General features: G+C 56.8%; 1 protein-coding gene across 4 annotated transcripts in view; it reads right to left on the bottom strand.

The window, feature by feature from the left end:
• Nucleotides 1-4,141: 4,141 nt before the first annotated feature.
• CRHR2 (corticotropin releasing hormone receptor 2) overlaps nt 4,142-12,830 on the bottom strand; it is a 38,004-nt gene continuing 29,315 nt past the window's right edge. For all 4 annotated transcript variants that reach the window (XM_037041202.1, XM_037041204.1, XM_037041205.1 and 1 more), the window contains 4 exons: nt 7,704-7,789; nt 7,381-7,516; nt 7,011-7,052; nt 4,142-5,778 (listed from right to left, as the gene is read on the bottom strand). In XM_037041202.1, the coding sequence (XP_036897097.1) occupies nt 5,638-5,778; nt 7,011-7,052; nt 7,381-7,516; nt 7,704-7,789 (405 nt within the window). In that variant the 3' untranslated portion in view covers nt 4,142-5,637. The remainder of the gene's footprint in view (nt 5,779-7,010; nt 7,053-7,380; nt 7,517-7,703; nt 7,790-12,830) is intronic.

The raw sequence follows: 12,830 nt of genomic DNA, 5'->3' as shown, positions 1-12,830 counted from the left end.
GAGGAGCCTGGAAGCCATACTGACCATACTGAGGTATAAATTCATGCATTTTAAACCTGACCCTTTCACTCCCGTTACAGCTGCCTTCTCTTAGAGGTTTCCAGAAGGGCAGGCCCCTCACTTCAGCCTTCTACGTACCTGCGAGGGGGTGGGGCTGTGGGAAGAGAGGTGCTGTGTCACCTGGGGAGACTGTTAAAGGCTCAGCCCCTTAGGTCCCGTGCCATCTGGAAACAGGTCCCCAGTCTGCTTTCAATGAGCAGCCTGTTGGTTCTGCTGAGACACTAGGTGTGGCCCTGAGCAGTGAGCGGGCTCTCTGGCTTTCCCACAAAACTCGCCCTGAGCCTGGCTGAAATGTCCCTCTAGGGAAGGACTCCCCTTGGACCGCCAAGCCCCCAGACTTGCTCCCTGAGGGTCACAGGCATGGGAGGGACAGCTTGCCCAGAGCCCACCCTTCATCCGTCCCCCCTGTGAAAGCCCCCTTCTCATCCAGCTGCTGCACTGCACATGCGCCCCACCTGCTGTGGGGTTCTCGGAGTGCTCAGGAAGCCAGAGTAGCAGACACTGGGTTTCTTTCCCAGTCTGTCTGTCTGTCTGAGGCAGTCTGGAACATCCCAGCCCAGGTTGGTGGGAAGTAGGAAAGAAATAGGGTATGAGCTGAGGTTCTTGTGTCCCATAACCTTGCCTGCTTGAGGCCACCATGGGAGTGGCTCAGACGTGGAACAAGCAGGTGCAGATGGAAGACGCTCATCTGTGTTCAGTCCTCAGGCCTGACCCCCTTCTGCCCACCAGGACAGACAGACGTAGATGCTGAGAGACCCACCCAGGTGCACACACAGCACCAACACTTCCTGCTTTCACCTCCTACTGTTAGGGGGCTGTTTCTTCTCAACTAGATCAAGTTTCTTGAACCAGGAGCCTTATGCACAGCGTTATTTCTGTACCGGCACACGGTAGGGCTCGGTAAGTGGGGAGGGACGACTGGTGGGGCCTCTGCTCCCACCTCTGCAGCCCGGGAGTGTCTGTGTCCCTGTCGGAGAGCCTGTGTGTGCGTGTCTGCATCTCCCCACAAGTCCTCATGTCAGAGGTCAGTTTCTGCCAGTGTCTTCATCCACCCTAAGTCCGTTTCTTTTCTGCCGAGGGTTTGTCCCCTCCATAGGAGGCTGGGGGGCTTGTGGCTTCAGCCCTCCATGACATTCCTGTCCCTCCTGCTGGGCATGTTTGTCATTACTGGCTCTTACCCCTGCAGGCACTTTCTGGCCCCACTGGGATGATGGTCCCCAGGCTTGGAGTGGGGCTGGGTCTGTGGTCTCAGTGGCTGTGGGGCCGGTGGCCAGTGTGAAGACAATCCCTGTGAGCACGTTTCCCCAGCTTTATTAATGGTGGGGGCCAGGCAGGATAGTAAGTGGCCAGGACAATTCCTTGGCAAGTGGAATGGGGAAACTGAGGCAGAGCTGAACAAACTGGCTGAGCAACTCAGCCACACGCAGAAGGTTGCCTTCCTGGAGATAACAAACAACATACAGGCCTCAGCTGTGTTTCAGCTCCGGGCCCAGAGAAGCAGCGAAACCAGGTGGGGTGATACCAGGCCCAGCTGCAGCGACTAATGACCCCCTGCCCTGATGCTGACCAATCAGTGGAGACCATGACCCTGAGAGGGCTCACCTGGAGAACTGATGAATTTTCTATTGAGATCACCCCCTAAACTCCCAGCCTTTAACAACCCTTAAAAAGCCACACTGAGCCTTTCCCTCCCCCCCTTCCCTCTCGGGCACCCATCTCCTAAGCTCTAAGGGGCCCACAAGACTTGCAGCCAGGAAAGTAACCCCCCGAAACTGTCTCCAAGGCCCCCTTGTCTCTGACTTTCTGGTGAACCAAAGCGGCCCTACCGGGGCTCTCTCCTGTTGCTTCTCCTATCACTTCCTGTTTTTGCTGTTCCAGCTTTACCAAGCCATACTCTCAACATCACCTGCACTTGTGCCGTGAAATCGTTTCTGCACAAGGTCAGGAACCCACATACTACAGGCCAGCCCTAGGCAGATCTGCTAAAGGCCAGGTCTCCTGTCTGGTAAATGGGAGTGAGGAGGGAAAGGGTTAAACAGGAGACCCTAANATATCCAGGCCTCGGCTGTGTTTCAGCTCCAGGCCCAGAGAAGCAGCGAAACCAGGTGGGGCGATACCAGGCCCAGCTGCAGCGACTAATGACCCCCTGCCCTGGTGCTGACCAATTAGTGGAGACCATGACCCTGAGAGGGCTCACCTGGAGAACTGGTGAATTTTCTATTGCAATCACCCCCTAAACTCCCAGCCTTTAACAACCCTTAAAAAGCCACACTGAGCCTTTCCCTCCCCCCCCCCTTCCCTCTCAGGCACCCATCTCCTAAGTTCTAAGGGGCCCACAAGACTTGCAGCCAGGAAAGTAACCCCCCGAAACTGTCTCCAAGGCCCCCTTGTCTCTGACTTTCTGGTGAACCAAAGCGGCCCTACCAACCCCCCGAAACTGTCTCCAAGGCCCCCTTGTCTCTGACTTTCTGGTGAACCAAAGCGGCCCTACCGGGGCTCTCTCCTGTTGCTTCTCCTATCACTTCCTGTTTTTGCTGTTCCAGCTTTACCAAGCCATACTCTCAACATCACCTGCACTTGTGCCGTGAAATCGTTTCTGCACAAGGTCAGGAACCCACATACTACAGGCCAGCCCTAGGCAGATCTGCTAAAGGCCAGGTCTCCTGTCTGGTAAATGGGAGTGAGGAGGGAAAGGGTTAAACAGGAGACCCTAAAGACGGGAACAGAGGGTCTAGGTGTGGAACCTACCAGCTACAGAGGGGAGCCTGCTAGTGAGGACACTTTGCAGGAAGGCCAGCTCAGCGCAGGGCTGTCTACACAGAGGCAGAGACACTAAGGAGGGCTGGGCACGGCAGGAAGAACCGGTGCTGTCAAGCCCTGGGGGACCCACGAGAGGGCCTATGGCTCTGGGGGCATTTCAAGTCCAGAGCTCTGTGGGGGCTGTGACCAGGGGCCCCCACAATGAGCAGATAGATGCAGGGGCAGCGAGGGACCTAAGAGACGCCTCCTCCACACTGGAGAGGGGGCAGGGCGCCGTCCCACTGGGAACAGGGCAAACCCTCCAGGGGAGTGGGTGGTGAGCCTGTGTGTACCTGGCCAATGGTGACGAGCGTCTGGGCCTTGGTCCTGAGGCTCTGTCAGGGCCTGGGTTCTGCGGTGGCTGCTCTGATGAGTCTTAGCCTCCTGTGGCCAGCAGGGCTCTCCAGGCAGCCTCAGCAGCCCAGCCACTGATGGCTCCTTGCTCTACAAGAGCCCCCATGATGCTGCAGGAAGTGGCCATCAGGCAGCCTCGTGTGCAGAAAAAGGCCTTCTGAAACCCGCCAGATTCTGCCTTTCAGGAAGGAATGAAGTCGGGGGACCCCGCCGCCTCCCCAGCGCTTAACGCCTCTCAGGCCCAGACCAGGCACCTGCTGGCACCGCGGTGTCCAGGGTGAGAAACTGAACGAGTGCCCGCCGGGGCAGCAAGGCCCTGGGCCAAGTCTGCAAATGCTTCACTCGTGTTTTTAACCAAGTTTAAAAAGCATTTCTTCAAGCGGCCAGCTGACAGAGCATTCGTGGCTGTAGATATCCATGCAGTTTGGGGCATACTTCTCAGGACTTCAGAGAATCGAGCAAACTCTTATTTTTGTGCAAAGGCTTCTCGGCAGGGGCAGCCGTCCTCACAGAATGAACAAGGCAGATGATGCTGAGTCCTGATTCATTCTTGCAACAAATGCTCCTCCACAGGCTCATGAACGGTTACGTTCCTGGTCATTTCATTACGATGTATTTTCAATGCATTTTCCTTAAGTTTAACAATTACTTATAAAAACTTGTAGCAACCATGTGGTTTTCCTCAATTCTATGCTTATATTTCATATGAAAAAATAGTTGTCACACTCTATTTAGAAGCCTTTAAAAAACCCTTAGAACCTCCAGTCACAGGAAATAAATTTTATATTTCAATTTCTAAATATAGCTTGTGGCAGATGAATATGGTAAAGTGGCCAATGAAAGACTTTCACTGACAAAAAAATCATTCATGTAAAATTCTATAAGGGAAATGGAATGGAGATATAAGTTCAAAGAGAAAGAAACCATGTGAAATTTTCCACCGTTGAAGGAGAGCCAGTTCTAATTTTTTTTTAAATAGATGAGTGTAGGAGTTCATTCACTGCTGTGTTTGGAGTCTGTATGAGGTTTTTAAAGTGTTGTAGCAGTTTTGTTTTATATTTACCAAATGCCTGAAATCACATCTCTTGCAAGTTTTAAAAGCTGGGTGTAAAAAATATTAAACGACAACTTAAAAATGTGTAAGACAAGATATCTAAAAATTGGGGGTGGGAGAGGCATACCAAGAGCAAAAGCCCTTTGAACCCTGGCCCGGCCGCCCCTCCTGCCTGGGGCTCCCAGCCTCTCCTGCAGGGCAGAGGGGCGGAGCCTGGAGGCCCCCTAGTTGATGGTCATGGAGACCATGGAGCCTTGTCCACCTGTTCCTCCAGATTCCAGAACCTGGGCCCCTGGGACAGGCCTTGACGTGCTGGGTGGGCTGCACCTCACCTCTGTACTGAATTCAGCTGCCCTTGGTTGGGGAGAAGGGGCAGATACTGTCATGGGGGGACCTGCCCATGTGCAGGTCGGAGAGAGAACCGGCCCCAGGCCAGGGCCCGAGTAGCAAACAGGGATGGGCCTAGCCCTCCAGCCTGGATGCTGGTCTGCTCCCCTCTGGGGAGGTTTTCTCCCCAGAGGTGTGATTCGTACCACAGAGAGTAGGGACGTTGTTTCTGAAGGGGAGGCTGACTCTGTCTCAGGTGGAGGCTAGGGAAATAACTCTGATCGCTAAAGATGCATTTTGTTTCTGCTCTTTCCACCCCACTCTTTGTCCTGGCCTGTCCCCTATGCTTCCCCACTGTATCTGATTGGCCTAGGTGTGGCTGTCCTCCACACCTGGCCCTCTGCAAGCCCTGTCCTTAGCCCAATCTGTGGGCTAGGCTGAGAGATCTCCCAGAGAGAAGTCAATGTTCTTCAGGAAGCCCCAGGGGGAAAGGGATGGCTAGGTCACAGGTTTCTTTAGGCATGAGGCCCTGGGATGAAACCCTCAAAATCAACCCTTTACTCCAGCTGCTGTGCCTCCCCCCAACTGCAGAGGGTGCCACTGAGCACAGACTGCAGGCAGGGAGCACGGCCATCCCTGCTGCTGAGAGTAAGGCCCCACACCACGAGTTGGGCAGAGAGCCCAGGTCCAACGCGAACTAGATGTAGGACTTGGGCAGGCCCTTCGCGGCTCTGGGCCTCAGTTTCCTCCTCTGCGAGTGGGGTTACCACGAAAGGTATAGCATGAGAGGTTAGTGTGCAAGACGCCTGAAAATGGTGCCCTGATCTTCTCTGGACTTCTATGACTTTTCCACTGTGCTCCCACCCTGCTGGCCCTGGTCCCAGGAGCCCCCTGTGCTGCCACTGCACAGGCTGGAGAGCTGGGCTCGCCCCTCCCTTCTGTCCGCACCGGGGCTGCGTGGCAAGAAGCGTCCAGAGCGGGTGGCGGAGGATGGGGAAGCTGTCCCGACTGCAGAGTGGCAGGCGAGGTGGTGACACTGGGGATCACACAGTGGCGGTCTGCTTGATGCTGTGGAAGCTGATCCGCGTGGGTGAGGTGGGGATGGACATGGCCCGGGCCCCAGGGACACGGAGGGAGTGATGATCCCGCCACCTGTGCCACCTCTTCCTCACGGCTGAGCGCACCTGCAGGGGAGGCACAGGGGAGGCACAGACTCGGCTGAGCCCTCGGGGCAATCATGGGATCTGGAGAGTCTGCACCCCCACTTCCTGTCCCTTTCAGGGTCATGAAGGGAGGCCAGGGTGCCCCCCCCACCCAACTGCCACTATCATACTCAGCGCCTGGCTGGTGCCCAAAGTGGGGTCCTTCCCCAGACGCAGCTGGCCCTTGAAGCTCACGCCTTCCAGCTGTGGCCCTCTCAGGAGCCCTCTTTCCCTAGCCCATTCCTAAAGACACTGGTCACGCCCTGCCCTGGGACACCCTGCCTCCCTGGCCTGAGTCATTCTGGACCTCACGTATATGGCAGGGCCAGAGGACCGAGGTAGAAGACCAGCAGTTTTTTATTCCTGCCACAGTCTGGTCCTCACTGGTTCTTAGTCTCTTCTGTGTTGCACCTGAAGAATTTTTCTGCAAAACAGACTGCGTCCCGCACACGCTAGCCAGCACGTGGCAGAACGGAGTACACGCTCCGCCAGCATTCACTGTTTGCGCCTTCTCTCCCTGCCCTCTGGCTGCCCCATCTCCACTGTTGGATTTCCAACTGGGGACTGCTGCTTTCAGTGACAGATGCCCCCACAGGCATGGGCAGGTGAAGAGGCCTCAGGGTGTACTACAATCCTGTGAGTGTTTGGAAGCTCTTAGGCCCTGGGCACTTACCCACCATGGCCCTGGCCGAGTTGGCTGCTGGGATGCTGGGCCTTGTGAGCCAACCAGGCTTCTGCCAGTGCCTGACTCCCAGCCCACCTCAAGGTGGGTGGGAGTGTGCTGGCATCTTCTCTGCAGGTCCAGGAGGGCCTGGACGCCCGGCTCGCATCTGATGTGCTCCTGGAAGCTCCTCCTATCACACCTCTCCTCTGGTTCCTCCCTCCTGTGAGACCCTGCAACCTGGGCCCCCAGCTCACCTGGCTCTCCCAGCTCACCTGGCTCTCCCAGCTCACCTGGCTCTCCCTGGGCATCGGTGGGGAGCTGGCCTGTGGCTCCTGGCCTGCACACTGGACCGTGTACACTGGCAGGGGTCCCTCAGGCAGCCTTCCTGGGCCCCCAGGCTGGGTGGTTTCCCTGGCCCTCCCTCCCCATCTCCAGAGCTGAGCAGAGCCAAGGACCCCAACAGTCCCGAAAGCCTGGGTGGTCCCACTGGAGCTGCCCTGGGGGGGGGCGGTGAGGACTGACCCCAAGCCCAGGCCCCCTGGCCACATACCTCTCCATTTAAGAAGCAGTAGAAGAGAGACACAAAGAAGCCCTGCAAAAGGAGGGAGTGGTCAGGGGCCTGTGTGGAAACCTCTCTGTCCCAAGGCCTTGGGGGACAGAGGCTCACAGCAGGCACTGGGCCAGCAGTAGGTGGCATCTGGGTGCCCCAGACCCAGTCAGGGTGGGCCCCCCTGGGCTCTGGGTGGGGGTGGAAGGGGCCAGCCTGGGTTCGGTGCACGTGCAATTAGACTTGAGTGTGTACACCAGTACCCTGCATGTGCACCAGTCCCATGCAATCGTCTTGTGAAGGCAGTTGAGAGTCCCAGGTCGGGAAAGCTCCCCACCACACGCCACCCCCGCCACGTCCATCCATGGCCCACCTGGAAGGACTGCAGGAAGGAGTTGAAATAGATGAAAACGATCTGCGATAGGTCGTCCTCCCCGGGGTTGACAAGGAACAGCATGTAGGTGATGCCCAGCAGGGGCAGGAGGACCAAGGTGGCCTTCACTGCCTTCCTGGGAGAGGGGAGAGGGACACTGTGGGTGGGGCCTCACTTGGGGCGAGGGCTCCAGGGGAGGACCCACAGGCCCTGCCCAGAGGCAGGGCATGGCCCCCCATTGCCCCTGCCCCTGCCCCTGCCCCTGCCCCTGCCCCTGCCCCTGCCCCTCCCCCTGTCACTCACTCACTCACTCACTCACTCACCTGTACTGGATCGCCTCTGATGTGGTGGATGCTCGTAATTTTGTCATTAGGATTCTGATGATGTTGAACAGAAACATGAAGTTTATCTGGAGGGAGGGAGGAGATAAAGGAGCACCATGAGGTGGCAGGAGCTCAGAGGCAGCCACCTCCCCCGTAGCCCACCGAAAGCCCATATGCATGAATGTCACATGGGCACACATGTCACACTAATCACCCCAGCACCTGCCTGGAGTCCCAAGGCCTCTGCTCCTCTCACCAGGACTGGCAGCCTCCCCGCCCACCATTTGCTCAGCTGCCTGTCATCTGAAGGCTCCAGGGCTTGCTTCTTCACCCCAGACCAGAGGGAGGAAAAGTGGCCGCAGTGGCAACAGATGAGGGACCCAGAGGCCACTCCTCCCGAGCCACGACCCCTCAGAGGGTCCTGACCCTCCGCCTTGCTCAGAGCCCTGCCTGAGCCCCTTGCCCTCCCAGCTGCAGGGTCCCCACCTCGCACTCGAGCGTCTCCCCAGGGCCCTCCTTGCTGAGCACAGTCCTGCCCTGGTGGGGCAGGCACAGCCAGGCGGAGTGATTAATCTCTCGCCATCCGTTCTCTGTGCCAATAAAGCTCCAGAACCTTCAGACACCTCCTAAGCAATGAAGATGAATGAGCTGCTGGGCTGACTCGGAGGCTCCTGGAAGGGCCTCGTTTATCTCCATTGTGAGCCTGTCTCGGCATCAGAGCCCATGGCCCCCAGCCCCATCCCCACCCCACCTGCCTGGGCCCCTGGGGTCTCTGCAGGCCGTAGGCATCCTGCTACACCTGCCAGCTTGTCTGTGTGTCCATGCTACCCTCCGCACGCTCCTGGCGAGTCTGTGGGTCTGTTCGCTGTGCTGTGTGAGGGAGTTTGCCTTGTGTTTGCCTTGGTGGCAGTGTGTTCACATGTGAGCACGTGTCTGGGGACCGGCATGGCCACTGTTTCTCTTTGTTTGTCTCTGAGGGTGAGCAGATGGCAAAGTGAGTGTGTGCAGGCCTGACACACTGGGAATCCCTCCCACAATACACACACACATGCATGTATACACTCCCTTCCCGAGTCTAGGTCCTAAGACTCTGTCCTCCTTAAAACCTCCTAATTTCTGGATCCCAGCTGGGAGAGGGGGACAAGGGCAGCCAACATGGGACAGATACTCGTGTGGCCTCTGGGTGACTCTTAAGTGTGAGGATGCTCTGGGGACCCGGGGACTCAGACTCTGCAGCCACGGCCAGCTGCCCTCCTGCCCGCAGTGGGATGGCCTGGTGAACCCAGGAACAAGAGTGCTCTTGGGGGACTTCCGCCAGGGCTGTCCACAGCCTGCTGGGCGATGGCTCCTCTCCAGCTTGTCGGGTCATAGCTCCAGGTGTCTGGGCCACGCCCTTTGATTACAAGGTCACCTCAGCCCAGGTGGATTCTAACTTTGTCATATAAGTGAGACAAACTGACCTTTCCGATTCTGACTTCTCTTAGAGTGGAAGCTGTTGGAATCAAGCTATATTCTCATTTTTGCCACATTTCCTTGCATGAAATCTTATTTACCCATCATCCATCAACCCACTAACCAATTCATTCAATTATCTACCCACTCTTATCCATTTACTCACCTATCCACCTACCCATGAATCCATCCAAATATCTACTCAACAAGCATTCATCAATTCACCTGTGCATTCACCCATTTATTTAATGGGTAACAGGCGTATGTCCACCCAACCCACCCACCCACCCAGTCATCCAATGCTAAGCAGTTGCTGAGAATCCCCTGGCTATAGGGCCCTGTCCCAGGTACTGAGGCAAGAGCAGGGGCTAGTGTGGAGGGTCTGCAAGATAAGGCCTTACCCCTTCTCCTCCCATAAGGCAGGCTGACAGCGATGTGGCCCCGCCCTGTCTCATCCTGGCTCTGTGCAGCCTGGAAGGCGCTCTGCCCTCATAAGCTGGCTCCCAGCCCCCCACCTCACAGCATCTATACCACCCCACCCCAACACAGGCACCTCCCTCCTGCCCTCCTGCCCTCCTGCCCTCCTCCAGGGAGCCTCTGGCCACCCCAGCCCACATGGATCTCTCCATTCTAGAACCCTATTGCCCACCCCCACCAAATCCCAGCTCTTCAGTGAGCACTGGCTACTTCAGTCTACTCTTGTCTGACCTGGTTTCTTCCTTTCTTTCTCTCATTCATTCATTCATTGCCACGTGCCAGGCTCTGAGCTTAGGATTTGGCTCACAGTCTGGGGTGGACGGTACATTGTATTTTCCTTATGGGGTCAGGAAGCCCTGGAGAAATGGCATATAAGCTGAGAGGGTGGAGGGAGGGAATATTCCAGGAAGAGAAGAGGCCAGGGGAGGAAGCCCTGGGATGGGAGAGACTGGCCAGATGGCAGCCACTGTGGCTGAGGTGAGGCACAAGGGGTCAGGACACAAGTCCAGGAGGGAGGCAGAAATAGCTGGGAAATAGGAGGTTCCCTCCAGGTACCTCAGCCCACAGGGCACTTGCAACCGGGAAGTTCCCAGGGCAGCCTGCAGGGGCAGGCTCTTCTGGGGTAGGGGTGGGGTGGGGTGGGGTGGAGTGCAAGGGGGAGGCTAGACCCCTGGCCAAGCCACCCTGAGGAGAGCAGCCCCCTGTCAGCCTGCCCCTGTCAGCCTGCCCCTGTCAGCCTGCCCCTTTCATCCCTCCTGGTGCTCTGATGCCTGGAGCCTGGTCCTCACTGGATGCCTCAGTCTCCCCCTCCTGTTGGCATTTTCTAGGCAGATGAAGTCTCAACAGCTGAAATCCCAAGCCTAAGTTTGTGCAGGGCCCTGGCCAGGCCACAGGGAAAGCCTGGGTAACACATCCCTGCCCTCAGGACCCCGGCACACCATGGCTCTCCAACTAGAGTGTGCCCATTAAAAACACCAAATGCAGACCCCACGCAGGCCCACTCCAGGCAGGCCCACTCCAGGCCTGCCCAGTGGTAGGTCGGGGCCTGGGGATCGGCATTCGGAACAGGGAAGCTGGGATATTGCTGCAAGGAGCACTGAGAGAAGAGTCACTCTGTGCAAGGAAGAGCCCAGGCTTCAGCCAGAGAGACCTGCCAGGCCACGTGCTGCAGGCGTCCGGTCTGGGTCCCTGGCCACGGTGTTCACCTGAAGCTGCAGGGGACAGTCCCAACCTGGGGCTTTCTCTGAGCCGGGGATGCTAGCTCAGGCTGGAAATAGGGGGAGGGGGCTGGAGATGTGGACATCTAATGTCCTTGGAGCAGCCTCCACTGATGAGGCATCGAGCGTGTGGGTAAAAAACCCAGCTTTCCCCCTGGGGGTGGAGGGAAGACTCTGTTGGTTTCCTCCTTTCCAGGTCTTCTGCTCCCATCCCCCACTGTGCTTCTGGAAGGGCCTCCCAAATGAACACCTGGCACAGAGTCCCGGTTACTTGGCTCTGACTGGGTTGTTCCAGTTGGCATTTGTGTGCCTGGGGCAAGTGGCTTAATTAGCCTCTCTGAGCTCTCAATTCCTCACCCGTCCCATGAAGATAAGCACAGAGCTCCTCCACGGCTAGCTCAGGGAGGGGCCTGATCAGTGCCACAGGCCTTTCCCATGACAACAGCCTCCTATGAACGTGACCAGCTGACGCCCCAGAATGGAGAGGCATCAGTCCGAGCCATGTGCAATTTCAAAGAGAAAGGGCACCCTGGGAATCTGTAAATGTGCTGTTTTGTCACTGGCAGAAATGCAGCTGTGGACACCTGGGGGTGGGGTGGGGTGGGCAGGGGCACCAGGCGGGTACCCAACAGAGGATGGCAGGCAGGTGGTGGGAGACCCACCCCTGAGTCTTAGCTGAACAACTGGTGGTGACCTTGGGCAGGTCCTTTCATCTCTGAAATGGGAAGCATGTTCCCTCCTCTTTCCAGACACTGGGGAAGGTGAGGATTGGACACAATGAAGACAGAGCTTCTGGAAGGGCTAACCTTGGAACCTAGGAGCCCTATCGGTGCGAAGAGCTGGGTGTGGGCTGAGCCCAAAGGCAACGACAAGCAACGTACGTGCTCTGGAGGTGATGGTGGAACAGGGGAGGAGATGTGGAGAGAAGCCAGGAGGTGGGGCCTGGATGCAGAGCCCTCTATCCCTGTCTCCCTGGCTCCCTGTCTCCCTGGCTCCCTGTCTCCCTGGCTCCATTCACTCCTCATCACTGCTCCGTGCAATGGGGGCTGGCTCCCCACTGTCGTTGGGTCCCCCTCTAGGCCAGCCTTCCCTGGCCAGGTCCAGGCTCCTCAGAAGCCCTGCCCTCCAAAATGGGCCAGCTAGGGGCCAGATCTCATGGAGTTTCTGCTGGCACTGGGGGGTGAGTCACTCATTGCCAGTGGGACTCCAAGGACAGCCCTTCCCCACACTGACAGCTGACAGAGACTAGCTTTTGCCTCTGAATTTTCAGTCAGTGGGGAAAAAGCCTTCTTAGTCATCTCCAGCTCAGATACATCAAGGACACTCAGAGATGGGGGCAAATGGATCCCAGAAAAAGTCACAGAAAATGAGAGTAAGGAAACAGAAGAGATAAACAGTAATTGCCTCCAAGGTAGACCAAAGAGGCTTTCATTAGGCACCTGCTGTGTGCAAGAGGTGGATGCTGCTCTCTCGGGCCCAGGACTTTGTGGCCCTTTAAGGAAGCAGTACCTACAGGAACCTGAAATTACTGGGCCTGAAATGTCTTACATAAATGCCAGTTTTTATGGGGCCTTTTTGTATGTCTCTCTTTTTTACGTATGACATATAATGGGTTCGTTTTTGCAGAACGCAGTCCCTACTTAAACTCTACCTTGATTAAAGCTTGTTGGGGATTAAAAGTGGGCAGCAATTATCTTAGACTCAAAAACATTTGGAAAAGGGTGGGAAGCTGATTCACAAACAATTGCTCATTATACTTCATTCCGGTACCAGGGCTCCGGGCTGGGGGTGGTGGGCTGGGGGTGCACGTCTGGGCTGAACAGAAGCCTGAACACCCTTCTCTTGCCACCAGCAGCCCCCTTGCCTAGCTGTCCCCACACTGGACCTGGCAAGAGGATGTCAGATGTGGGAAGGCACTAGAAATGGGCCAGTCAGACGCATTCTCTGCCTGGAGGAAGAACCCGAGTCCAGAGGGGGGAGG

This window comes from Sturnira hondurensis, unplaced genomic scaffold, assembly GCF_014824575.4.
Source record: "Sturnira hondurensis isolate 20B ecotype Veracruz unplaced genomic scaffold, ASM1482457v3 Scaffold0002840, whole genome shotgun sequence".
NCBI lineage: Eukaryota > Metazoa > Chordata > Mammalia > Chiroptera > Phyllostomidae > Sturnira > Sturnira hondurensis.
Note: the sequence above shows the minus strand (reverse complement) of the source record. Positions and strands in the feature narration are given on the sequence as shown.